Source organism: Saimiri boliviensis, chromosome 5 (assembly GCF_048565385.1).
Source record: "Saimiri boliviensis isolate mSaiBol1 chromosome 5, mSaiBol1.pri, whole genome shotgun sequence".
NCBI classification, from domain to species: domain Eukaryota; kingdom Metazoa; phylum Chordata; class Mammalia; order Primates; family Cebidae; genus Saimiri; species Saimiri boliviensis.
In genome coordinates this window covers 21,977,680-22,000,759 of record NC_133453.1, presented here as the reverse complement: position 1 = coordinate 22,000,759, position 23,080 = coordinate 21,977,680, and the positions used below count along the sequence as shown (strand labels likewise).

At 54.3% G+C, this 23,080-nt stretch overlaps 3 protein-coding genes across 12 annotated transcripts; 1 reads left to right on the top strand and 2 right to left on the bottom strand.

Moving 5' to 3' along the window:
• Positions 1–362: 362 nt before the first annotated feature.
• Positions 363–3,213, top strand: ZFAND2B (zinc finger AN1-type containing 2B). 4 transcript variants are annotated; one of them, XM_003925512.4, is made up of 9 exons: positions 363–622; positions 901–995; positions 1,218–1,349; positions 1,455–1,606; positions 1,824–1,916; positions 1,994–2,054; positions 2,140–2,207; positions 2,548–2,620; positions 2,824–3,213. In XM_003925512.4, the coding sequence occupies exons 1-9, from the start codon at positions 568–570 to the stop codon at positions 2,866–2,868; spliced, it is 774 nt and encodes a 257-aa protein (XP_003925561.1). In that variant the 5' UTR covers positions 363–567; the 3' UTR covers positions 2,869–3,213. The 4 variants fall into 4 exon arrangements, 3 of the variants coding, with proteins under 3 accessions (XP_003925561.1, XP_010334593.1, XP_074255111.1); XM_010336291.2 differs by having other exon boundaries at positions 374–622; positions 2,928–3,079; XR_012517612.1 differs by having other exon boundaries at positions 374–622; positions 2,140–2,620; positions 2,824–2,850.
• A 114-nt stretch (positions 3,214–3,327) lies between these two features.
• Positions 3,328–12,524, bottom strand: ABCB6 (ATP binding cassette subfamily B member 6 (LAN blood group)). The gene is made up of 19 exons (XM_003925503.3): positions 11,425–12,524; positions 10,975–11,112; positions 10,217–10,397; positions 9,927–10,028; positions 9,561–9,744; positions 8,224–8,345; positions 7,645–7,754; positions 7,397–7,462; positions 7,102–7,227; positions 6,869–6,945; positions 6,718–6,781; positions 6,524–6,609; positions 6,285–6,342; positions 5,662–5,766; positions 4,511–4,685; positions 4,279–4,391; positions 3,948–4,042; positions 3,798–3,866; positions 3,328–3,612 (listed from the first exon to the last, which is right to left on the bottom strand). Exons 1-19 carry the CDS (start codon positions 11,971–11,973, stop codon positions 3,501–3,503), a joined length of 2,532 nt encoding a protein of 843 aa, XP_003925552.2. The 5' UTR covers positions 11,974–12,524; the 3' UTR covers positions 3,328–3,500.
• Positions 12,525–12,621: 97 nt separating this feature from the next.
• ATG9A (autophagy related 9A) lies at positions 12,622–23,032 on the bottom strand. Of its 7 annotated transcripts, XM_010336288.2 has the most exons (17): positions 22,923–23,032; positions 22,406–22,570; positions 21,843–21,894; positions 21,326–21,457; positions 21,173–21,216; positions 19,870–19,934; positions 18,330–18,491; positions 17,990–18,131; positions 17,027–17,775; positions 16,790–16,943; positions 16,508–16,687; positions 15,891–16,139; positions 15,527–15,705; positions 15,305–15,422; positions 14,337–14,559; positions 14,003–14,148; positions 12,622–13,690 (listed from the first exon to the last, which is right to left on the bottom strand). In XM_010336288.2, the coding sequence occupies exons 4-17, from the start codon at positions 21,426–21,428 to the stop codon at positions 13,685–13,687; spliced, it is 2,520 nt and encodes an 839-aa protein (XP_010334590.2). In that variant the 5' UTR covers positions 21,429–21,457; positions 21,843–21,894; positions 22,406–22,570; positions 22,923–23,032; the 3' UTR covers positions 12,622–13,684. The 7 variants fall into 7 exon arrangements, with proteins under 7 accessions (XP_010334590.2, XP_003925553.2, XP_010334591.2 ...); XM_003925504.4 differs by lacking the exon at positions 22,406–22,570; XM_010336289.2 differs by lacking the exon at positions 22,406–22,570 and having other exon boundaries at positions 21,843–21,891.
• Positions 23,033–23,080: the final 48 nt, after the last annotated feature.

The window sequence follows — 23,080 nt, the reverse complement described above, 5'->3', positions numbered from 1 at the left end:
ATGGGAGTGTGCTCCCTTCAGCTCGTGGAGACGTAGGGCAGCCGTGGCCGTGAACAAAATGGCCAGGGGGAGGGCATCGTGTCTACGGACCGAATTGTGAAGGACCCCAAATCATCCAGCCTTCCATCCCCAAGATATCCGACTTCGCCTTCGCTGGCCCTTTCGCCAGTCCCTGATGCCCCAGAGAGACGCTTAGTGGAGCTATGCCCGCGCCCAGGGTCGCGGAGCCGCGCACAGCCACCCTCTGGCTTCGGAAGATTCTTCCGACACTCCGCCTCCCGGAGCAAGGCTGGGAGGGGATTTGGCCGCGGCTTTCCCCAGCTGCCCGGAGAGGCGCCGGACTTGCCCGCCCTGCGTGATGACGTCAGCACGCCGCGCGGTGAGAGAGGAGCAGGCGCCGTGGGCCGGCAGGCGCGGGGGCTCCAGTAACCCGGACTGGGCGGGGGAGAGGAAGGGGCGGGGCAGGGAGTCCGCCAGAGTGCGGGGTTGCGGTCCGGACTCCGAGCAGGAACCCTGGAGACGCTCAGCACTCGCCGCTTCTCTTAGCAGGCCCTGCCCGGCCTGGCTATGGAGTTTCCGGACCTCGGGGCTCACTGTTCGGAGCCGAGCTGTCAGCGCTTGGGTGAGGGGCGGAGCGCGCGGGGGGCGGGGTCCAGCGGAAAGGGACTTCGACCCACAGGTGGGGAGGGAAGGGTGGGCTTCCCGGCTGGCAAGGCCGGGGGGCGGGGCTTGAAGTTGGGGGCGATGGCCGAGGGGGCGTGGCCAAGGAGGTAATGGGCTTGGGAAGGGGCGGTGTGTCGCAAATAGCGTGGCGTTTTCCTTCCCCTGAGTGGAAGGCTTGGGTGAGAGGGAAGGACATCGAGGTCCCGCTGGACCTGCAATCTGACCAACTCTCTGCAGATTTCCTGCCGCTTAAGTGCGATGCCTGCTCGGGCATTTTCTGCGCAGACCATGTGGCCTACGCCCAGCATCACTGTGGATCTGCTTACCAAAAGGTGAGGGGGCGATCCTCAGGGTGAAAGCGGGCAGATGGAGAATACGTGTAGAATCCCCCAAATCTGTGTCTCACATTCCTCCTCTTTTGTCTTTCTGAGGCTGTCCGTGCTGGGGAACACTGTTTTCTTGAGCATTTGTGGGGTCATAGCTAAGTTCTTTCAGGACCAGAGATTTGTTGGACTGGAGTAGACTACAGACTGACCCTTGCTCCTTGACTATAGGATATCCAGGTACCTGTGTGCCCTCTCTGCAATGTGCCTGTGCCTGTGGCCAGAGGGGAGCCCCCTGACCGTGCTGTGGGAGAGCACATTGACAGAGACTGTCGCTCTGATCCAGCACAGCAAAAACGTAAGGTAAGCACTGTAGGAGTCAGCCACAACCCAGCTGGGACTATAGATGCCTGGAAACCCAAATAGTCGAAGAATCTTAGCAGAAACAACCTTCTCACTTCACCTCAGATCTTTACCAATAAGTGTGAGCGCGCTGGCTGCCGGCAGCGAGAAATGATGAAACTGACCTGTGAACGCTGTAGCCGAAATTTCTGCATCAAGCACCGGCACCCATTGGACCATGATTGCTCTGGGGAAGGGCATCCAACCAGCCGGGCAGGGTAATTGCAGCCAAGTCCTCTACTTGGCTTTGGGACCATCGCATTCTTTTGGAACTAACTCAAGTTCTGTCATTACAAATTGGGGAGCTTCAACCCCATCCCTGTCGGCTAGGGGAGCCTTTTAGCTTCCTTTTCAAGTGCATGTTTTTCCAGAACTCTTCACTTCCTGGGTAAGGCTGGCTCTTGGAGACATGTCAAAAATATTTCTTTCTTACAGCCTTGCTGCCATCTCCAGAGCACAAGCTGTGGCTTCTACAAGCACCGTCCCCAGCCCAAGTGGAACCTTGCCTTCCTGTCCCTCTCCCAGCAGGTAGGCCTGCCTGTTTCCCTGCTCCCCGTTTTTCCCCTTCACACCTCTGACTTCTACCTCTTCAATGTCTGTCGTAGAGCCACAACCCGATCTCCATCCTGGACAGCCCCTCCAGTGATTGCTTTGCAGAATGGCCTGGTGAGTTGGGCAGAGGTTGGATGGGCAAAAACAAGCACACACAGAGTGAAGTCCAAGGACGCTGGTCTTCTTTCTCCCTTTGCAGAGTGAGGATGAAGCTCTGCAGCGAGCCCTGGAAATGTCCCTGGCAGAGACCAAACCCCAGGTTCCAAGGTACCTTAAATCTCTCGTGAAAGAGAGACGGCAAGCTGTAGGCAAAGGCTTGATGTGGAGGGAGGTAGGTGAGACCACTCTGACACAATGCAAGATAGTCGCTAGCAATTGGGCTCAAAATTAAAATGAACCATATGATCTTTATCAAGTTATTTAACCCATGGAGCTTTCATTTTCTCTATAAAATAGGGACAGTACTAATACCCACTACGTAGTGTGGCTGTGAAGATTGACATCATCCCTGGCAGAGCTTAGCACCCTGAGGCCTGACACATACAGATCATTATGTTCAAATTTTAGATCTTACCATCATCTAACTTAAGCCATTCCTCCCTCCCAGTTCTCAGGAGGAAGAAGACCTAGCTTTAGCACAAGCACTGTCAGCCAGTGAGGCAGAATACCAGCGGCAGCAGGTATGAGGCTGAGATGAAGATGGATGCTGCAGCAGGAGGAGGAAGTCGGGGTTGGGGTTCTTCTAAGTGGTGCACAGTTTTGGAATGGTGGTTGTCATTTGGTTTTCAGTATGACTCCAGCCCGTGCTGAGCTCTGGAATGAGGGCTGTTCCCTCATTTCCTTGACGTTGCACCCTGTCTTCCCCTTCTTCTCCTTGCCCTAGGCGCAGAGCCGCAGCTCGAAGCCGTCCAACTGCAGCCTGTGCTAGGGCCCTGGGCTTGGGGAGGGAGGTTCACCTGAGAAGGACTGTGGCCCTCACACCTCTAGGGTACACAGCGAGAGGAGGTCCGGAGCAGCCTGGAGGGCAGAGACAATCGGGAGTGATGTGGAGGTCGCCCTGGGAGCCTCTGGAAGGCCTTGCTAGAGCTCCAGCTGCATGGGAGAGAGTGGCTAGCAACTGTTCCCTGGCTGGGCCCTTGGTGGAAGCTGGCCAGGCCCTACTCTCAGCCCCTTCATCATGTCATCTCCGTTATACTGGAGCTGCTCCCATGTGGTGTGGGCAGCAAGGGGCTTAGAGAAAATAAAGAATCTTGGCAGTTGATAAGACATACAAGTGGTGTGTGTCTCTCTCCTCTTCCGCCTCAAACAGAAAAGTCGTGTCCAGAATACTCTCCTGACTTATGGGTAGAGGCCCACCGCAGTACCCCACCCCACAAAGCCACAGTGATCCTCGCACAGTCCACATTTTATTTCTCCAAAAAGTGCTTTTCTGAAAGGTCCCTTTCCCTTTTCTTACAGCTAGCACCATACCCCACCACCAGGACAAAATAAGCCAGGGAAAGGGGATACATCTTATTCCCTTCTGGGTTAGTCTTTGAGAAGGATGTGGCCAAACTTTTGTCACCATTCCATGGTCTGAGGCTTAGTGTCTTCAGAGGCTTCTTCCTGTCCCTGCTGCTGCAGCCGCCACATGTCAGCATACACCCCACCTCGGGACAACAGAGCCTCATGCCTGGGGTGAGAAGGAAAGTGTGAGTTCCAACCATTAGTTTTACCCCAAGGGTCCTTGCCACCAGCCCACAGAGAGGACAGGGGATGGGCAAGGGAGGTCCCCTCTAGAAGCCCTTGGGACTTCACACCCCTTTCCTGGAGCCCCCAATTCAGATCTGTCCTTTTCATCTATGTTGCGTCTCTTACCGTCCCCTCTCCACGATGCAGCCATCCTTGATGACGAGGATCTGGTCAGCATTGACCACAGTTGAGAGCCTAAAGTCAAAGATCAGTCACCTACTACCCCACCCAAAGTGGGCCCACACTGCCAGCCGCCCCGGTCCTGTAGTCCTGTACCTGTGTGCCACTACGATGGTGGTGCGGTTGGCACAGACTTTGGCCAGAGAAGCCTGGATGGCCCTCTCATTAGATGTATCCAGCGCTGACGTTGCCTATAGAGAGGGTTCAGGTAAAACTGCCCCTGCCACTCAAAACCCCCAATGGAAGGAGGAAGCAGGCTGCTGGCTAAGGCCTCAAGAATACCCAAGAGGCTTGTTTGAGCTTGAGAACTGTAAAGTGTGTTTTGTGAGACATGGATTCATGATACCTGTTCTAGGTGGGAACAGTGCTCAGCAGGAATGGCTTGAGTATACACAAGAGGAAGGAGGAGAGGAGACCCAGGGCGCACCTCATCCAGCAGAATGATGTCCGGAGCCTTGAGGATGGTGCGGGCGATGGCAACGCGCTGCTTCTCCCCACCACTCAGCTTCAGTCCCCGCTCACCCACCTGTGTCCTGTACTCTGTGGATATTACCCACAATATTTCTTACGTGGAAGAAGCAAGAAACGGAGGGAACAGGGGTCAGGGATTAACAGGACAACACTGGGAGGAGAGAAGACTCTCTGCAAAGGAATCTCACCTTCCGGGAAGGCCATAATGGCATCATGGATGCCGGCAGCCTGAGCAGCAGCCTCCACTTCATCGTCCCCAGCCGTGACACGGCCGTAACGGATATTGTTGGCGATGGTGTCGTTGAAGAGGACAGTGTCTTGGGGCACAACTCCAATATGAGACCGCAGAGAGACCTGGGTTACCTAGGGTCAAAAGACCACACATTCTGTCTTGTGAGATACCCGCGAGGCCTGGGATGGAGGATGGGCTGGCCGGAAGCACATGGGATAAGAGGCCCTGGAAAGAATCCCACCATCACCGCCCCAAATCCTAACCATGTGGGCAAATCACTCAACTTCTCTGTTTCCTCATCTTCTCTTCCTGCTCCACCAGATTGCTGCGGATGTTTTGTTTTGTTTTTGGATATAGAGTCTTACTCTGTCACCCAGGCTGGAGTGCAGTGGCAAAATCTCAGCTCACTGCAGCCTTGACCTCCTGGGCTCATGCAATCCTCCCACCTCAGCTTCCTGAGTAGCTGAGACCACAAGCACTTGCCACCACATCAGGCTAATTTTTTTTTATTTTTTGTTGAGATGGGATTGCCAGAATATGTTGCCAAGGCTGCTCTCAAAATCCTGGACTCAAATGATCCTTCTGCCTTGGCCTCCCAAAGTGTTGGGATTACAAGTGTGAGCCACCACATTTGGCTACAGATCTTTGTACCTTTTTTTTTTTTTTTTTTTTTTTTTTTTTGAGACAGGGCCTTGCTCTGTCACCCAGGCTGTAGTGCAGTGGCATGATAAAAACTCACTGCAGCTTCTTGGTGGGACTACAGGTATGTGCCACCATGCCCAGTTAATTTTTGTACTTTTTGTAGAGAGGGGGTTTTGCCATGTTACCCAGGCTTGTCTTGAACTCCTGGGTTCAAGTGATCCACCTGCCTTGGCCTCCCAAAGTGCTGAGATTACAGGCATAAGCCACTGCGTCTGGCCCTTTGTACCTTTTATGGCACCATACAAATCCTTTACAGGACTACTTTTCCTGTGTGAGTATAGGTTTTATCGTGCTAGAATGGCCCCAGTTTTTTGCAAGAGTGACATCTACTCTCTCTGGACACTCAGCCCTTATCATTCCTCCACACATACACCCCTAAACTAATCTTCTCCTGAGCAACCTTACCTGTGAAATGTCTTGCCCGTCTATTCGGATGCAGCCAGAGCTGATGTCATAGAAGCGAAACAGGAGGCGCAAAATTGTGCTTTTCCCTGCCCCAGATGGGCCCACCTGTTGCATTAGAAACAGGAAAAATCTCAGGCCCACTGGCTTTTCTTTTTTTTTGAGACCGAGTCTCACTCTGTCACCCAGGCTGGAGTGCAATGGTGTGATCTTGGCTCACTGCAACCTCTGACTCCCAGGTTCAAGTAATTCTCGTGCCTCAACCTCCTGAGTTGTGGGATTACAGGTGCCCGGCACCATGCCTGACTAATTATTATATTTTTAGTAGACACGGGGTTTCACCATGTTGGTCAGGCTGGTCTTGAACTCCTGACCTCAGGTGATCCGCCTGTCTTGGCCTCCCAAAGTGCTGGGATTACAGGCAGCCACTGCGCCTAGCTGAGGCCCACTGGCTTTTAAGGCCCCCTTTTCTAGAGATCACCCATGTTCGTGGAGCCTGCACCACTCAGTCCTGTTGGCTACTGTGACAGGGCTCTCTGCCTCCACAGCCTGGGTCACGAGCTACCATGGGCACTGAATGAGGGAAGCTTGAGTCATCTGGGCCAAGTGGCTGGGTCTCCTCTCACCAGGGCCAGTGTCTGTCCAGGCATCACAGTGAAGGACACGTCTTGCAGAGTCTCCCGCCTGCAAGGAAGCATGGGTGTGCTCAGCAGGCGCCTTCTATCACCAGAGCTGCTACTAGGCCCTGCCCTTGCCCAGGCTTTTTTCCAAAAGCAGGGATTCAGAGCAGTGAGAAGCAGGAAGGCAGTGTGCAAAACTGCCTTCCTGCTTCAGAAAAGGAAAGGAAGCAAAAAGAAGGCCTCACCCATCAGCGTAGCTGAAGTGCACGTTCTCAAACTCAATCCGGCCCTTCTGAAAGCGAAGGGGCCCTGCTCCAGGAAGGTCCTTCACCTGGAAGAGTGCCACCCATGTGTGCTGAGATTCTCAGCTTCATATGTTTCAGGCACAAGAAACACCACGCAGCTCCTCCCTCCCCAAGCCCGACTCGTCTCTGCTCACTTCTCTCTCCTCTTTCAGCAAGTCAAACATGTTCTCCATGTCGATGAAGTTGGTCTGGATCATCCTACAAGAAGGTGCTGGTTAGGACTTCTCTGAGTAGCCAGGAAGTAGTAATGTGGCCTGGGCAGGTGAGGGCCAGGGCTCAGGTTACCTGTAGTAGGTGCCAAACCAATTGAGGGGCATGTACAGCTGGATAATGTAGGTGCCAAAGAGCACAAAGTCCCCGACCTGTGGCGATCAGGGAAGCAAAGTATGTCATGGGGGCCTGCAGGCTGCTCTTCTTGTGTCACCCTGCCCACTTCCTACCCAAGAGCCTGGTGGCCCAGACGCAGGCCCCAGACCCCCTCTTCCTTGTGCCCCACTCTCTCCAAGATCCTGCCTCACCTGTAGCTTCTGCTCACTGACAAAGTATGCGCAAAGCAGGGAGCCCGCAAGGAGCCCGAGCCCAATCACCAGGTTCTGGGTCTGATTTAGCAAAACCAGTGAAGCGCTTGACTTCCACTCCAAACCCTGAGGGCAGTAACACAGGAGAAGGAATGTCCCATACACAGTGACCATCGCTGAGTCCAAACCTGGGCCCAGGACCCTTCCACCCCAACACTCGACTGTTACTCCTGGTCCTGGCAATTCTACCAGGCCAGGGCATTATTCTCCGGAGGCCTCAAGCTAGCATCCTCACCTGATATTTGATGATGGCCTCTCGATAGCGTTCTACTTCATAACCCTCAGCGTTGTAATACTTCACCTGAGGAATTCAATCCGAAATTATTTGGCATGGGCACAGCACATGGCACTCAGGTCATTCCCCTCCCCACCGACTCTCAATCCTCCTTCCTGAACCCCCGACTCTTTGTCAGCCCCAGTGGTCCTAGCCACACTCCTCCACCTCTCCATGCCTCACACCACCGCCCCCAGGGCCTCTGTTACCGTCTCGAAGTTTAGCAGAGAGTCCACTGCTCGTGCCCGGGCAGCGTTCTCCTGTGCATTCATAGCGCGGCGAAACTTGGTTCTCCACTCAGTGACCACAATGGTCAGGGCTGGAGAGTGACAGGACAGGGAGGAGAATAGGACATCATCCCAACAGCAGAGACCAAATGTCAGTGTCCACTACCTGCCATGTACACACTAAACCTGTGCTCAAGCCCAGAGATCCAGATTCCACAGGGTAACGTCTCCGCAGCCTGCACAAGGCCTCATGTGTAGAAAACGCTTCTGGTAAACAAATGAAAGCAAGCTGCATCTTGTTACACAAATGAGGCTTCCTTGACCTGTGTCCACAGCACGGACTTAATGTGACAAGAATGCCCTTCCCCAGCCCTCACCTAGGCTGAGCTAAGGTTCGATTACACGGAGGGGACCCATCCATCACATGAGGAACACTAAGAGTCCATTCAAGTCCACCAATCCATGGCCTCCCATAGATGGGTCACCTGAGCTGGGGCAGAGCTCATGGCCAAGGGAGCCCCTGGATAGTTCAGGGAGCTGGTGTCACCCAGCGGCACTCACCGAGGTAAAGACTCATGCACAGGAACACAATGAGGCCAAACCAGGCATTGAAGAACATGCTGAAGTAGATGATGCCAATGATGATGTCGGCCAGCGTGGGGATGATATTGAACACCAGGTAGCTAGGAGGGCAGGTCAAGTGACAAAGGTTCAGGTGCTAAGACCTGGCAACCTTGCCTCTAGGCATTTCAGGGTAGTGTTTTATTTTCAATAGAATAATTGATTCTACCCTCAAGAGGTGGGTGGCTAAATCAACCATGCCCAAACTACAGAATTCTCTGTATCAATTACAATGAATGAGGAAGACCTTCATGCACGGGAGAAAAAATATACCTCTCTAATGTTCTGTTAATAAGCAATTTGAGAATGATGCCTGTGTCACAATACCATTTGTTTTAGGAAAAACTTCCACAATATATCGTATTAGCTCTGTGAGTCTGCATATACAGTATGTATGCAAAAATGCAAAAAAAGCAGAATCCAGCTGGGCATGGTGGCTCACAACTGTAATCCCAGCACTTTGGGAGGCTGAGGTAGGCAGATCACATGAGGCCAGGAGTTGGAGGCCAGTCTGGCCAACATGGTGAAACCCTGTCTCTACTAAAAATACAAAAATTAGCCAGGCGTGCTGGTACACGTCTGTAATCCCAACTACTCAGGAGGCTGACGCAGGAGAATTGCTTGAACCTGGGAGGCAGAGGTTGCAGTAAGCAGAGATTACGTCACTGTACTCCAGCCTGGGTGACAGAGCATGACCCTGTCTCAAAAAAAAAAAAAAAAAAAAAAAAGGAGAACCTGGACCTGGCCTGCTGTGGTGGCTCACACCTGTAATCCCAGCACTTTGGGAGGCCAAGATGGGCAGATCACAAGGTCAGGAGTTCGGGACCAGCCTGGCCAACATGGTGAAACCCTGTCTCTACTAAAAAAAAATACAAAAATTAGCCGGGCATGGTGGCATATGCCTGTAATCCCAGCTACTCGGGAGGCTGAGGTGCGAGAATCACTTGAAACTGGGAGGTGGAGGCTTCAGTGAGCCAAGATTGCACACTCCAGCCTGGGTGACAGAGCAAGACTCTGTCTCAAAAAAAAAGCAGAACCCAACATACTAAACAGAGTGGGAAGCTCTGAAAAAGTGAGTGCAGCTTGAAAGAGATTTGCTCTCTGCCTGCATTACTTGAGTTATTAGGAAAGCATGTGTACAAGAATCCTGTAATTAAAAAAAACACCAATGTGGGAGAGGCAACTCCTCAGGCTGGGTCTGTTCTCCTTCTCCTATAGGCCCCTATCCCTGCTTCTCCAGCTCCACCCTCCCATCTGCCCTTTCCACTGGGCAGCACCTGAGCAGCCCTGTGACACTGGATGTGCCCCGATCTGCAATCCGCAGCACCTCCCCGGTGCGGCGCCCCAGGTGCCAACGCAGTGAGAGCTCGTGCAGGTGGGAGAAGATGCGTAGCTCCACTTGCCGAGATGTGAACTGCTGCACCCGGATCCACAAGAACGTGCGCAGGTTGCTCACGAAGCCTGCAGGGAGCCAGGGGAGGCCTCAGTAGGGCCTGGGGACTGAGGGACGTCAGCTCAGCACCAGGAAGTGAAAGGTCTGAGAGTACAAGGGAGCTAGGGAGGACTGCTGGGAGACGTGAAGGGTGAGGGAATGCCTGGGGGAGGGGCCTATCCTAACAGGGTGAGCATGGAGTCTCTCATACCTGTACTGCCAGTGCCACCCCCCTGGAGGAACTTGAGGAAGACATAGCTGGTAACAGTCCAGGCCAGAGAGCTCCAAGGTGCCTTCTCAGTCAGCGAGTTCACTGTGGAGAAAACGAGTCAGAGCGAGCCCACTATGGCACCCAAGACTCTCTTCAGGCAAAATGACCCCAGGTACCAGTCACAGCCTTTTTCTGATCACCCAGCTCTGTCCCACCTCCCTAGGTAAGGACCACCCCAGCCACCAGGCTGATGAAGAACCAGCATGCTGAGCTGGGTTCCTCCTGCTCACCAATGTTCCTGTAGAATATAGGCACTAACACGTTGAGTGCCCGTTCCAAGCCCATGAGCCCCAGGCAGATGAGCACCACCAGCTGCAGAGCAGGACTCCCCCGAGGCCACAGGTAGCCACTCAGGAGGCGGAGCTTCCTGCCAATATCTCGCCAGGTAGATTGTTGGGCTGTTGACCGAACCTAGATAGTGAAACACAAAGGAAGGGAGCTTAGAAATCAAATAAGTACACTAACTAGAAATCCTCTAGGGAAAAACATGGGGTTACAGCTCCCAGGTATCTCAGACCCACAAGTGATCCTTGATGGGGTCAGAAAAACTAAGTTGCAAACTGAGATTTGGAAAAGAAGCATTTCACTTTTAGGGGAAGGAATGATGACAGGGAACGAAATGAAGACAGACTCTAGGATTCAGAAACTGAGGAGGGGCCTGGTGCAGTGACTCATGCCTGTAATACCAGCACTTTGGGAGGCCAAGGCAGGCAGATCACCTGAGGTCAGGAGTTCAAGACCAGCCTGGCCAACATGGTGAAACCCCTTCTCTACTAAAAATACAAACATTAGCTGGGTGTGGTGGTGCACACCTGTAATCCCAGCTACTCAGGAGGCTGAGGCACAAGAATTGTTTGAACTCGGGTGATAGAGAGTACAGTGAGCTTGAGATTGTGCCACTGCACTCAGCCTGGGTGACAAAGCGTGACTGTGTCTCAAAAAAAAAAAAAAAAAAAAAAGATACAAGAAAAAAGAAACTGAGGTGTACCTGGTTCCTTTCTACATCTTGGTCCTCTTCATGAACCTGCAGTGTATAGGACTGAGGACGAAGTCCAGGGGCCCAGAGACCCAGTACAAACAGCCCTCCAGAAACCACATACCGAAGCACCCACAGGCTAAACTGAACCTAGAATGAAATATAAGTGGAGAGAGTATCATTGAGGATAAAATTTCATTGTATTACTACTTGTAATAGGGCTGGGGACTGGTGTCATGAACACATGCAGCACTTACAGCCTTTTTAAAAAAAAGGAAAACCACAGTGACTCAGCAAAGACACACCCCACCAGCTGGCTATCAGCTCCCCGCCAGCCTCAGCCACTCCCTTCTCCTTTTGCTGTGAGGCATCCTAAAGCCTGGAAGCAGTGTGACTGGACATGCAGTGCTCTCTCCCAAACCCGGCCAGCAGAGGCTTGCTCATCCCCACAGAGTCCCTCACCTGCTGGCCCAAGTCCGCCCTTGCCCACCACCACTGCGGGCTGTTCCAAGACACCAGGGCCAAGTTCTCGGCTGCAAACGCCACAGTCCAGAGGAGCAGAAGACCCGGGCTGTGCCTGAACTTGATCCAGATGCCCATTGCTAGACGCTGCCGTGCCTGGCTCCGCTCCACCACGAGCAGCCACAGGCCACAGGCGCCGGCCAGACTTTCCAGCACGGAGGCCAGCAGTAGGTAGCTTGGCAGTGGGGCCCCCCGGGCAGTGCCCATCCGGCCAGCCAGGCCGGCCAGGGGCAGCGCCACCTGAAGTGTGGCCAGAAGCAGCTGCAGCACGTAGGGAAAGACGCGAGGGCTGGCCCCCCAAGACACGGAGTCAGCACCAGCGGGCCGCTCCAGGCGTCTGCAGGGAAGAGCCAGCACCAAGGCCAGAGCTCCCAGGGCCATCAACGTCGAGGGCACGAGCGTGAAGAAGAAGCAGGGACTCAGCCCGTCTTGTGTCCAGGCCGGACCCACGGGCCCTTCGGCCTCGCAGTAGTTGCCTACAGTCACCATGGCAATGCGTAAACCCCGGCCGAGGCTGCGAGCCCTGCGGGACCGGAGGAAGGGACTGGTCACTCGCAGAGGGGCGCGGACATCCGTGTGCCTCGGTTCACGTAGCCGCTGGGCGCTAAGCTGCTGGGGTCCCGGGGAGGGACGCACGTGGACCCGGCCTCACCGCCCACTCCCCTCGCGCACGCGCCGCCGCCGCGCACTCACGCAGGGCACGTACGCCGTCTCTGCCGGGCCCCGCTGGCTCTGGGCCCGGGACCCTTCTGCCACCTGCAGGCCCACGGGAATGCTCGGTGTTGACACTCGCACTGCGCTCCACTGAGGGAGCCCCGCCCACCGGACCGCCCCCACCCCTATCCAGGGTCTCCATTGGCCAAATGTCTCTGAAGGGGGTGGGGGGAATGGTGCCTGCAAGGAAGACAAACTAGAAGGGCAGAGCCGGCTTGGTTATGTGCTCAGGGCGGCAAATCTGACCTCCAAGTCCGGCTGGAAACAGACCTCCACGGAATCGTGGGTTGGAAGCTGCCCTTCCGCCAGCCGCCTAGCTCAGCGTAGCTGAGAGACGGCCTAAACTTACTTTCTTCTAGACCCCTGCCAAATCCCCATCTCATTCCCATCGTTCCCAGGATTCTAGCCACACGAGACAAGAAGTCTGGTCAAAGTCCCTTTTTATTAAGGGTTATCAAGCTGTACACGGTCCCTACCCTGCTCCGCTCCGATTTCGGGCAGTGCAAATCACCACTCTCCCAAAGCCGGACCACAGCTGGGTGAGGGGTGGGACAGAATAGGAGCAGTCCCAGCATGCAGTGCAGCAGACCAAAGCCTCTGGCGAGGCAGCGCCCTTCATCCCCCTCCAGGGGACAGCGAGATGCGGGCCAGAGCTCTCTTGCTGGGACATACACAGCCGAGGTCACCCTCCAGCCCGGTCTGTCCCATGTGCAGGTGATAGGGGTTATGATAAGCAGCAATGAGGGCCCAGGAAGACCTCAGTCTTCTGGGAGCCCATCCTAAAAGGTGGAAAGGGCAGCAAAGTATTTCCATTCTGCTCCTACAATTTAGAAACCTTCTTTCTTAGTGTCAAAAGATAGCGTTGAGGGGACCTGGAAGCTAGGGCCTTCACCCCAACGCAAAGCAAAAGCTCAACAGAATGGGAGCAAGCAAACAGAATGGGAACAAGCAGCACACACAGGCCAGTGATGTGCAGGAAGCAGAGAGAGGTGAGCCGGCTGCAGCTCCGGGCGAGAATGGCGGGTGAGGTAAGGGCCACAGCCTAAGCTGCTCATCTATTGAGGGGATTGGGGAGGGTTGCAGGGGTTGAGGGTCCAGGCCCAACCTCCCCATTCCACAGTTGGCACAGGTTCTCCCTGCTTGGCAGCTTCTGTGGTGGGCAGCCCTCTGGGGACTTGCGGGGTAGGTATAAAGGTGGCAGTACTGGGGCTGGGCTGGGGACCAGTTTCTAGCACCACACTCTGAGCCAAGGGGGTCCTGGGGATGAGGCTAGAGTCTTCTGTGCCCTCAGTTCCTAGGCCCCAGATTCCTCTCCTGGGACTGTGGCAAGCCCAGTGTTGGCACCTCCCTTGGCCAGGCACAGACACACAAACACCACACACGTGGAGCCAGGCAACACTCAGAGGAGCCCTCCATGGTGGGCAGACGAGATGGCAGGACAGCGGTGGCCTCCATCCTGGGCCATAGGAACCCTGCTCAGCCTTGTCTATACCTGTGAAGAGAAAGGGTTGGTAATGGAGATGGTCTTCAGCTACTGGTTGACACCTGCTAGCCCCATAGGAACCTAGAAGTAAAGCAACAGGAAAGGTTGATTCCTGGGGAGGTAAGGGAAGGAAAAACCAAGCCCTGCAGAGCAGTTGAGGAAAAGAAGGGGGACTGCATTTTGGAGGAGAGGGTACATTATCTCTGTGTGGGGGTGGGGCCCGGGCAGGAGTCAAGCACACTTCCCTTCCCCTGAAAAGCTGTTACCACACCCTGGAAGTTACTACTTCTGGCAATTGTTTCTAGGCCCTGGGGTCCTTACCTTGTGCACCTGAGGGGGAAGCTCATCCTCTGAGCCCTCCTCGGGCACGGGCTCAGGGTGCCTTGATGCTGACTGCCCATCTTCAGCCCACCCTCCAAGAGGCAGCCGAGAGAAATGAGAGGAAACCCGGGGCACTGTGCCAGGATCTGGAAAGACAAGTAAGAGTAAGCATATTCACAGAAGGAGCACAAGAATGAGGAACAGGGCTGGGGGGCTGCTTGGAGGGGTGAGTCTTTGGTCCTGGTCCCTCAGACCTCTTTCCTCCTCTCAAGAGGCCCCGGCACAACCACCCTTCCTGGCAGCCTCCGTTTCCTCCTATACCCCCACTGGATACCTGTGATGCCCCCGTAGCGCCTCTGGAAGCCCCCGTGCAGAGCGGTGGTCTCGGGAGCTCCAGGCCGGGGTGCTGCACAGGGATAGCTGGCAGAGCGAGGGATAGATTGGGGGGCCCGGGCACCTTCTCCCCCCTCTTCAGGGGCACTCTCTCCACTCTCATCACTCTCCCGGCGGTGCCACACATGCCGCTCAGGTTCAGCCTGGGCTTGCTGCTTGTGGAGCTGGAGAAGTGGGGGGCTCATTAGTGGGAGACAGAAGGATGTCCATCTGAAACAGCTGCCCTCCAACCTGGTGTCAGTCAGTTCCCACTTTACCCCTTCCCTGAGAATCCTTGCCTCAGAGCACCTACTATGTTAATAGTGTGTAATATACCTCTGACCTTTACAGGTTACATTCACAGCAGATCCCTGGAAGAAGCCTGTGTTGTAATAGCCCTCATTTTACCTATTCATTTGATTCAAGGACACAGTGACTGACAGTCTAAGTGCCAGGCACTCTTTTAGGTGTGGGGAGATAGGAGTGAACAAAACAGACAGAAATGCCAGCCCTTGTGACTCTTATATATTGGTAGAGGACAGAGAATAAACAAATCAGAAAAAAACATGGTATGTCACATGGTGCTAAATGCTGTGGAGAAAACTAAGACAGGAGGATTCAGGAAGGTGGGCAAGGGAGCCTTTTACTGAGAGTGATCAGAGAAAGTCTCAGGGAAATGGTAGCTGCAGAGACCTGGGAAGGAGAAGGAGGAGGCCATCCGGATATCCCAGGGAAGTGGATTCTAGGCAGGGGAAACTGCGAGTGTGTGAAGGCCCTGGATGAGAGCACGCTTAGCTAAAAAAGGTATCAAGAAAGTAGATACGGGAGTGGTGGTGGCAGGGCAGCTAGATGGCAGAGAAGGGATTGGAACCCCAGTGTTGCTTCTCCGCATTGAAACACTCTACTCTTGTTTTTCAGATACACACTCACCTGGTGCATATACAGGGCATGTAGGCTCATCTCTGTGGATGCGTATTCCGAAAGCACCAAGCTCTGCAGCTGTCCTTCCCATACGCTGCTCCCGGAGCTGGCTGTCCTGGCATCTACCCTGTCTCTCCCAGCACAGACAGACAGCAGCTGTGAACTTTTCTGAGATCCACACAGGCTGCTGAGGGCTGCCGTGCCCTCCCGTCTTGACCCCTCTTTACTCACCCAGAGCCTGTCATGGTGCTGGGAGCCCGGCCTGTGGGCGCCTGCCCGGACTGCAGAGGGGAGAAGGAGCGCAGGGCAGAGGCCACTTCAGCCCTGTGCCTGGAGCCCTGCAGGTCTCTGGGCAGTGGAGGGCCCCGGCAGGATGAGCCAGCTACCACATTTGCAATAAGGCTCAGCGGCTATGAGAGAAAGGGGTAGTAGAATTCTAGAGGCAGGAGAAAGGCCTCCAGGATCCCCTAGTATTCTGAATCTCAATGGCACATACTGAAGAGACAGAAGGGAACCTTCCACCCTACGCCTGGTCCTCAACTCCCAGCTCCTGAAGTCCACTCTGCCCATCATCTCCCAGTCCCCAGGAACACACCTCAGACTCAGATTGTAAGGACTGGATAGACGTAAAGAGGGCATTTTCAGGGAGCAGACCCCCTTGGGCGAGGCTAGCAGCTGCTCCATCCCGCTGAACCTGCTCCTTGAGGAAGCCTAGGAAAGCTGTGCTCTCACGTGGTGGCTGCCAGCCAGGGTTGGTGATGGCAAAGTGCATGAGTGACAACTCTGTCTTTCCATCCTCAGCTTGCTGGTACACGGAGGCCTCTGTCTGCCCAGCAGACAGCCACTGCACAAGGAAAAGCAGAGTGAGCAGGACTGTCCTCTGGCAGGGACCATCTTGTACCTTTCCTATTAGTGGGGAGGTCTTGCTCTTGGAGGACAGAGACCATAGTGTACTATGAAATCTCTCCCAGGGGCCCTGCCGCCCGCCACCCAAGCAGTGACCACATGCTGAGCCAGTTACTTGTGCTGTGACTTTCTCAAGGGAGCTTTGCCAAGGGTGCAAATTCAAGCTGAAATCCAGACCAGGCTCCCAAGCAGTGTGCCCCTAATACAGGACTGCCTTTGTGTGACTCGGAGTAGGTATCTTTCTGCGGTTTTCCCAAAGACGCTGTATGTGCCAACATCACCCCTGGCCACCTCCTCTCCCAGCACCTGGGGATGACCATGCTGGCGAACATCCATCTGAGCAAAGGAGCAGGTATCTCCAACACCAACGACCTCCACGGTGAAGTTTCGGAAGAAGTCTATAATCTCCAGGGCCCGGGGGCGCAGGCAGAAGATGAGGATGAGGGGTGTGACAATGGGGCTCAGCAACTCTTCCAAAATGAACACCTAAAAGGGCGGGACCAAGGTCATAAGTGAGCAGGAGGGAGCCCAGCCCTCCACGGAACTACCAGCCAGTCTCTAGCAGGCCCTAACTCCAACTCCACTCACTGCCTTGTACTGGAAGAGCTGGGCAAACTCGTCCCGGGTCTGCGAGCGGTGGGCATTACCCTGCCAGTGGTCAGGCATGTAGTGGATATGAGCGAGGATCACGCGGAGCAGCTGCTCAGGGCAGAACACCATGTGCTGGTCCGGGATAAAGGACCTAGTGGGATCAGGGTCATGGTGAGATGTAAGCCTTTCCCGGGAATGCTAGCTGGCTTGCTCCCGCCTGCGGCCCTGGCCCACCTGCACACGGTCACGGTGACCCCCAGGAGTGTGACGGTGGTCAGGACGTGTTCCACAGCCAACACATCTTCGTCATAAATGGTGAGGGCAATAAGCACGGCCAGGATGGAGCCAGCGAAGAAGGCTCCATTCTTGGCCAGCAGTGTCAAAAGAGGTGACAAGAAGCAATTCATGTACTTGGAGGCAGGCTTGTAGCCGCGGTTCAGGCGGGACTGCAGCTCATGCTCCAGCTCGTTGAAGTGGCGGAGGTAGCAGCGGCCATAGAGTGACCAGCAGCGTGCTCCCAGGGCCCCTGGCTCCCGCTTCAGCACCTCAGCGTAGCTGAAGAAGGCATAGAGGATTTGCCATATGAGGATGAGGGGGCATAGCAGGAAGTTGGCGATGCCAATCCACAGGATGCGGTTGCTGAGGCGCTGGGCCAGCTCTAGCCGTTGCCCCCCACGTTTGTACTCGGCCTTGAGGCTCCATTCATTGAGAAACAGAGAGCCAGGTCCCCAGAAGAGGATCAGCTCAAAGTTGTACTTGAGGCCACGGGTGAAGAAGACGACTTCCCCAAGTCCAGGCAGGCGGAAGCGCAGAGGCAGGAGGGATTTGTTAACCAGTGCCACCATGTAGTTCTGGAAACGGAGGATGCGGTGGTAGATGTCTAGCTCTGTCAGCTCACGTTTGTGGATGCAGATCTGGTGCTCCTTCTGGGTCTGCACAATCCGGGCCTGCACTTCCTGCCACGTGCAATATGGAAGGGCAGACTGCGGGGGTGGGGGAAAGAGACAAGGTATGGAAGGTGGGGTTGTTGCCTTGACCTCTTTGCCCTATATTAGAAGTGAGGTTCAGGGGTTGTGAGCTTAAGAGACACTTCCTGACCTGCCAATGACAGACGATGATAACTGATGGCCAGGAATACACCCATACCTCCCAATACATCTTAGACTACAAGCAAATTGGCCAACTTCCCAGTCTTACCATAGGGATGCGCAGAGCATGCAGGTAGAAGGAGTGGATCTCCCAGTAGCAGCAAATGTTATAGATAAACTTGATAAGCCGGTGGATCCAGAAGACACCAGCTATGACCAGGATGGTGATAAGGGAGCCATTTTCCTGAATCCTTGTGGGGAAAAAGAAGGGGAGGAGAGGTGGCCCTTGAGGAAGGAGTCTTGGCAGAGACGCTGCTTTCCTGAAGTATATTTGCTAGACTGAGCCTGAGTCAGTTCTGGAGCATGAGTTGCTCCCTCAGACTCCACTCTGTTACCCACCTGCTAGCAGAAATCAAGGCTATGGTGTCTTCTTGACTTGCAGCCCTTACCTGGCACTACAGACTTGAGCAGGCAAAAAGGCGTCTGGCAGAGTGACCTTGATGGGTTCGGTAGGGTGAAGACTGTGGTTCACCATCTTGTTGGCAAAGAGGATGTCATAGTCCACACAGCTGACCAGGAAGGTGGTGAAGGCAACCACAAACAGGAACTGCCTGGGGAGTTGGGAATAAGGGGTGCAGTCTGAGAGCCAGAGACGACCCAGTGAAACACCGTGAGAAGAGCAGAGTCTGGAGGTGGTAGAACAAGACTGGGAACTGGAAGGGGCTGGAGAACTCCCAGTGAGCCCTCTCTGCTGCTCAGCCCCATAGGGGCTCAGGCTCACTCGGGGGCTCAGGCCCATCTCCGGCTCACTCTTTGCTCTTAGCCGCCACAGCCACAGCCTGCTTTCCTCACCTCATGGTAACCTCAGTCACTATCACTGGACTCTCAAAGGTTTCATCCCGTGAGTCTCTGATCTTCAGTCCCTGATTTCCTTTTGAGGTTGTAGTTAAAAGCCCTTGGGGGAGTTTTCTGATTGAGGAAGAACCTCCTAACCCCTTCCCCTTTGGCAATGCTATATGGCTTCTCTCTCCCAGGAGGCTGTCTGCCTAGGAGCAGGCCATGGTACAGCCAAGGCAGAAGAGGCTTTTCTCTGTGGCTGGCATCTCTGAGACTCCCTGACTGAACCATGTACATTCCATTGGAGCACTGAAATGATCAAGGTCAAGGCCTGAACTTTTTTTTTTTTTTTTTTGAGAGAGAGTCTCATTCTGTCACTCAGGCTGGAGTGCAGTGGCATGATCTCAGCTCACTGCAACCTCCACCTCCCAGGTTCAAGTGATTCTTGGGCCTCAGCTTCCCAAGTAGCTGGGATTATTACAGGTGTGCACTACCACACCTGGCTAATTTTTATATTTTTAGGGTCTCCCAAAGTGCTGGGATTACAGGTGTGAGCCGCCACACCCAGCCAAGGCCTGGGTTCTCTTCATGGAAGAGATACAGCTTAGAAAGCTCTTATAAGAAAGCTTGGCCGGGCGTGGTGGCTCACACCTGTAATCCCAGCACTTGGGAAGGCTGAGGCAGGCGGATAATCTGAGGTCAGGAGACCAGCCTGGCCAACTTGGTGAAATCCCATCTCTACTAAAAATACAAAAAAAATTAGCCTGGCGTGGACCAGCCTGGCCAACTTGGCGAAATCCCATCTCTACTAAAAATTTTAAAAAATTAGCTGAGCATGGCAATGTTCACCTGTAGTCCCAGCTATTCATGAAGCTGAGGCAGGAGAATCACTTGAACTTGGGAGGCAGAGGCTACACTGAGCTAAGAAGGCAGCACTGCACTCCTGCCTGGTCCAAGAAGTGAGACTCACTCCATCTCGAAAAAAAAAAGTGAAGCTGTAAGTTTTGGTGCTACAGCCAGTCCCTGAACTACAAAGGTCTGCAGAGTTTTAGCATACAACTGAGTTGCATTAGCAGGTTGGGCCAGGCATGAGTGCAAGGAAAGACTAAGATGTATTCCTTCACCACATCATCTGCCCCTTCTTATACTTACATGAGCTCAAAGATCTCCCCGATGAGCATACAAGTGAAGCCATTCTTCTGGTGTAGATTATAAACGTGTAATTGTTAAGAAAAAGTGGTCAGTAAAGACAACAGGTAAGAGCACAGACTTTGGTGTCAACACACCCTAGTTTAAGTCCTAGCTCTGTGACTTTACCAAGTTACCTAACCTCTGTAAACTTTGTCCCCAGTGGTACATTAGGAATAAATAACACTTGTCTCAGGACTTTTTTTTTTTTTTTCCAAGAGAGGGTTTCACCATGTTGGTCAGGCTGGTCTTGAACTCCCAACCTCAGGTGATCCGCCTGCCTTGGCCTCCAAAGTGCTTGGATTACAGGTGTGAGCCACCACGCCCGGCCTTTGTCTCAGGATTAGTAGACCTGAGATAATGCATGTAAAGTATTTAACATAGAGCTGACACAGAATGAGTCAAAAGACATCACTTACTACCATTATTAACAACCCATCAAAGAAGAGGCTAGGCTGGGCATGGTGGCTCATGCCTGTAGTCCCAATATTTTGGGAGGCTGAGGTGGGTGGATTACTTGAGGTTAGGAGTTCAAGACCAGCCTCGCCAATATGGTGAAACCCTGTCTCTACGAAAAAAAATAGCTAGGCATTGTGGCATTTGCCTATAATCCCAGCTATGTGGGAGACTGAGGCAGGAGGTGGAGGTTGCAGTGAGCTGAGATTGCCCCCGGCACTCCAGCAGCAAGAGAGACTCCATATCAAAAAAAAAAAAAAAAAAAAAAAAGCTGGGTGCGGTGGCTCACGCCTGTAATCCCAGCACTTTGGGAGGCCGAGGCGGGTGGATCACGAGGTCAAGAGATTGAGACCATCCTGGTCAACATGGTGAAACCCCATCTCTACTAAAAATATAAAAAATTAGCTGGGCATGGTGGCGCGTGCCTGTAATCCCAGCTACTCAGGAGGCTGAGGCAGGAGAATTGCCTGAACCCAGGAGGCGGAGGCTGCGGTGAGCCGAGATCGCGCCATTGCACTCCAGCCTGGGTAACAAGAGCGAAACTTCGTCTCAAAAAAAAAAAAAAAAGGAGGCTCACCCTTAGAAAGGTTTCTATAAATTAACACCACAGAGTGGACACAGGCACACAGATCTTGGTAAATATGGGCTATCATTACTTAACGGTGATTTCACCAGCCTCTTTCAGCCTCAGGATGAGCTCCATTACCCCTTCCAGGGATTAGAATCAAACCTACCCCCACTTCCCACCAGACACCTGGCTTAGAGAGACATTAAAGGTCTCCGAGCTCCAACTCAGAGACACAAAGGATATTCGAGAGAAGAAGAGGTCAAGGTTTTCAATATGGTGCCAAGGTGCTGTGGGCACAGGAACAGAGATGTCAGAGCTCTGAGGGAACACAAGCCCCTTGCTCCCTCAGTGCTCTTTCACCAACTCTCCCCTTGGCTGGCATGTCCAAGAACTCACACTTGCTCCCTTCAGCGACGTGGACCAACAGGTCCTCCTCCCCTGGGGGTGAATCACTGTAGGAGGCCTCTAGGCGCTGGTATTCAGTATCAAACTGCGCCATCACCACCACCCCCTGTCCACCTTGACCACCTGCCAATGAGAAGGAAGAAGAGACCCTGATTCAGTCCCAGCTGCTGCCCCTGGCTGCCCTACCTACTTCCAAAAGGACTGAGAAAGTACCCTTCAGCTTTGTCTCCACCCTCAGCCTCCTTGGCTCAGAGGAAGAGGAGTAGTAATACAAGGAAGGCCATAAGCTCAAGACTTGGGAGGCCTTAACTCTGGCCAGTCTGGGTGTCTACTGCTGCCTTCCTGGCCCAAATCCAGAATCAGCCCCTTTGTTGGGGGCTGTTTCATCTTCTAATTAATGGCCAGAAGAGTCCCTCCCCTGCCCATCCTGGGAACCCTGGTCTCCCAAGAGACTAGCAATTTGGAAGCACTTTGTAAACAAATGTTTGAGAAAAGCACATGGCCCTACCAGCTCCATGGACAGTTCGTGCTCCACTCCAGCCCTCGATGCTCTGCAGCTGCTGGAGAAGATGTCGGGACCCAGAGAGTGGGGATTAAAAAGGAACCCGACCCTCCCAACCATCCACACCCCACCAAGAGGAGGCCACGCACAGGGCAGGAAGGCTGCAGTGGGGAAGAAGCGCCCTTCCAGCCAGGACTATGAGCACTTCCTCCGGCCGTGCTAAACAGGGTCACTCTTCCAACTCCAGGGTCTCAAGAAGTAACTTAAGTACCCATGGAGAGTAAGTGGGTACAGGCCTGAGGCCAGAGACCCCTCTGGACTGTTTCTCCATTGCCCCACCTCAGCCTCAGAAATGACATACTTCTCAGGGTCCACAAAACCCCAATAGAGTCTTTCCTGAAGAGGACCTTTCTGGTCAACCCCTTCTCCTGCTTCCCTAGCACCAAAGACCCAGCCGGTGGGCATAGCTGCTGGATGGGAAACCTTGACGGGGTCAGTGTAGACCCTCGATCCTAGGGGCATTTGTGGGTTCCCTCGTGGGAGCCAGGCATAGCCGAGGTGGTACTCACCTGTCCGTGCAGCCCCTCCGGGCCGTGGATCTTGGCCCAGGCTGGCCCCGGTGGGATTCCCTGGGCTAGTGAGAGTCCTGCACCGCAGGGAAGTCACCACTCACAGGGTCAGTGTGGACCAGGGCCCTTGGAGCCCCGGCCGGCTGGGCCTGGGCTCAGGGGTGCCTGCGGATATTGCAGGGATCGAGCCAGCCCTACAGCTGATACCCTGGGTGGGCTGGCTTGCCTCCCTACACCCAGCCGCGGCGACCGGACTCCACCTCGCCCCAGGGTCGCCCGGCCCCAGGCCAAGGGCTCCCAGCTACCAACAGCGGACAACCTCACGCGCGGCCTCGTCGCCCGCGCGCGCCCTCGTCCGCGCGCGCCCGCAATCAAAACATTCCGGCTGCGCGCCCCCGCCCCGCCAGCGGCGCCCCTTCCCCCGTTACCCGCCGCGAGGTCACTTAGGGCTCCGCAGGCACCCCTGGCAAAGCCAGACACGAGCCCTGGGATTCCAATAACCGGTCTCACGTCTCACCTCAGAAACAGCGACCCGGTGATTCCAGGGCTCAGCCGGCCTGGCTCGGCTCGGCCAGACCCGGAGCGCTAGGCCTGGTGTCTGCCACTCACTGTCACCCGCAACCAGTCTGGCCAATAAGCATAAGGGGTGGAGACACAACGGCCAATTCTCTGCTT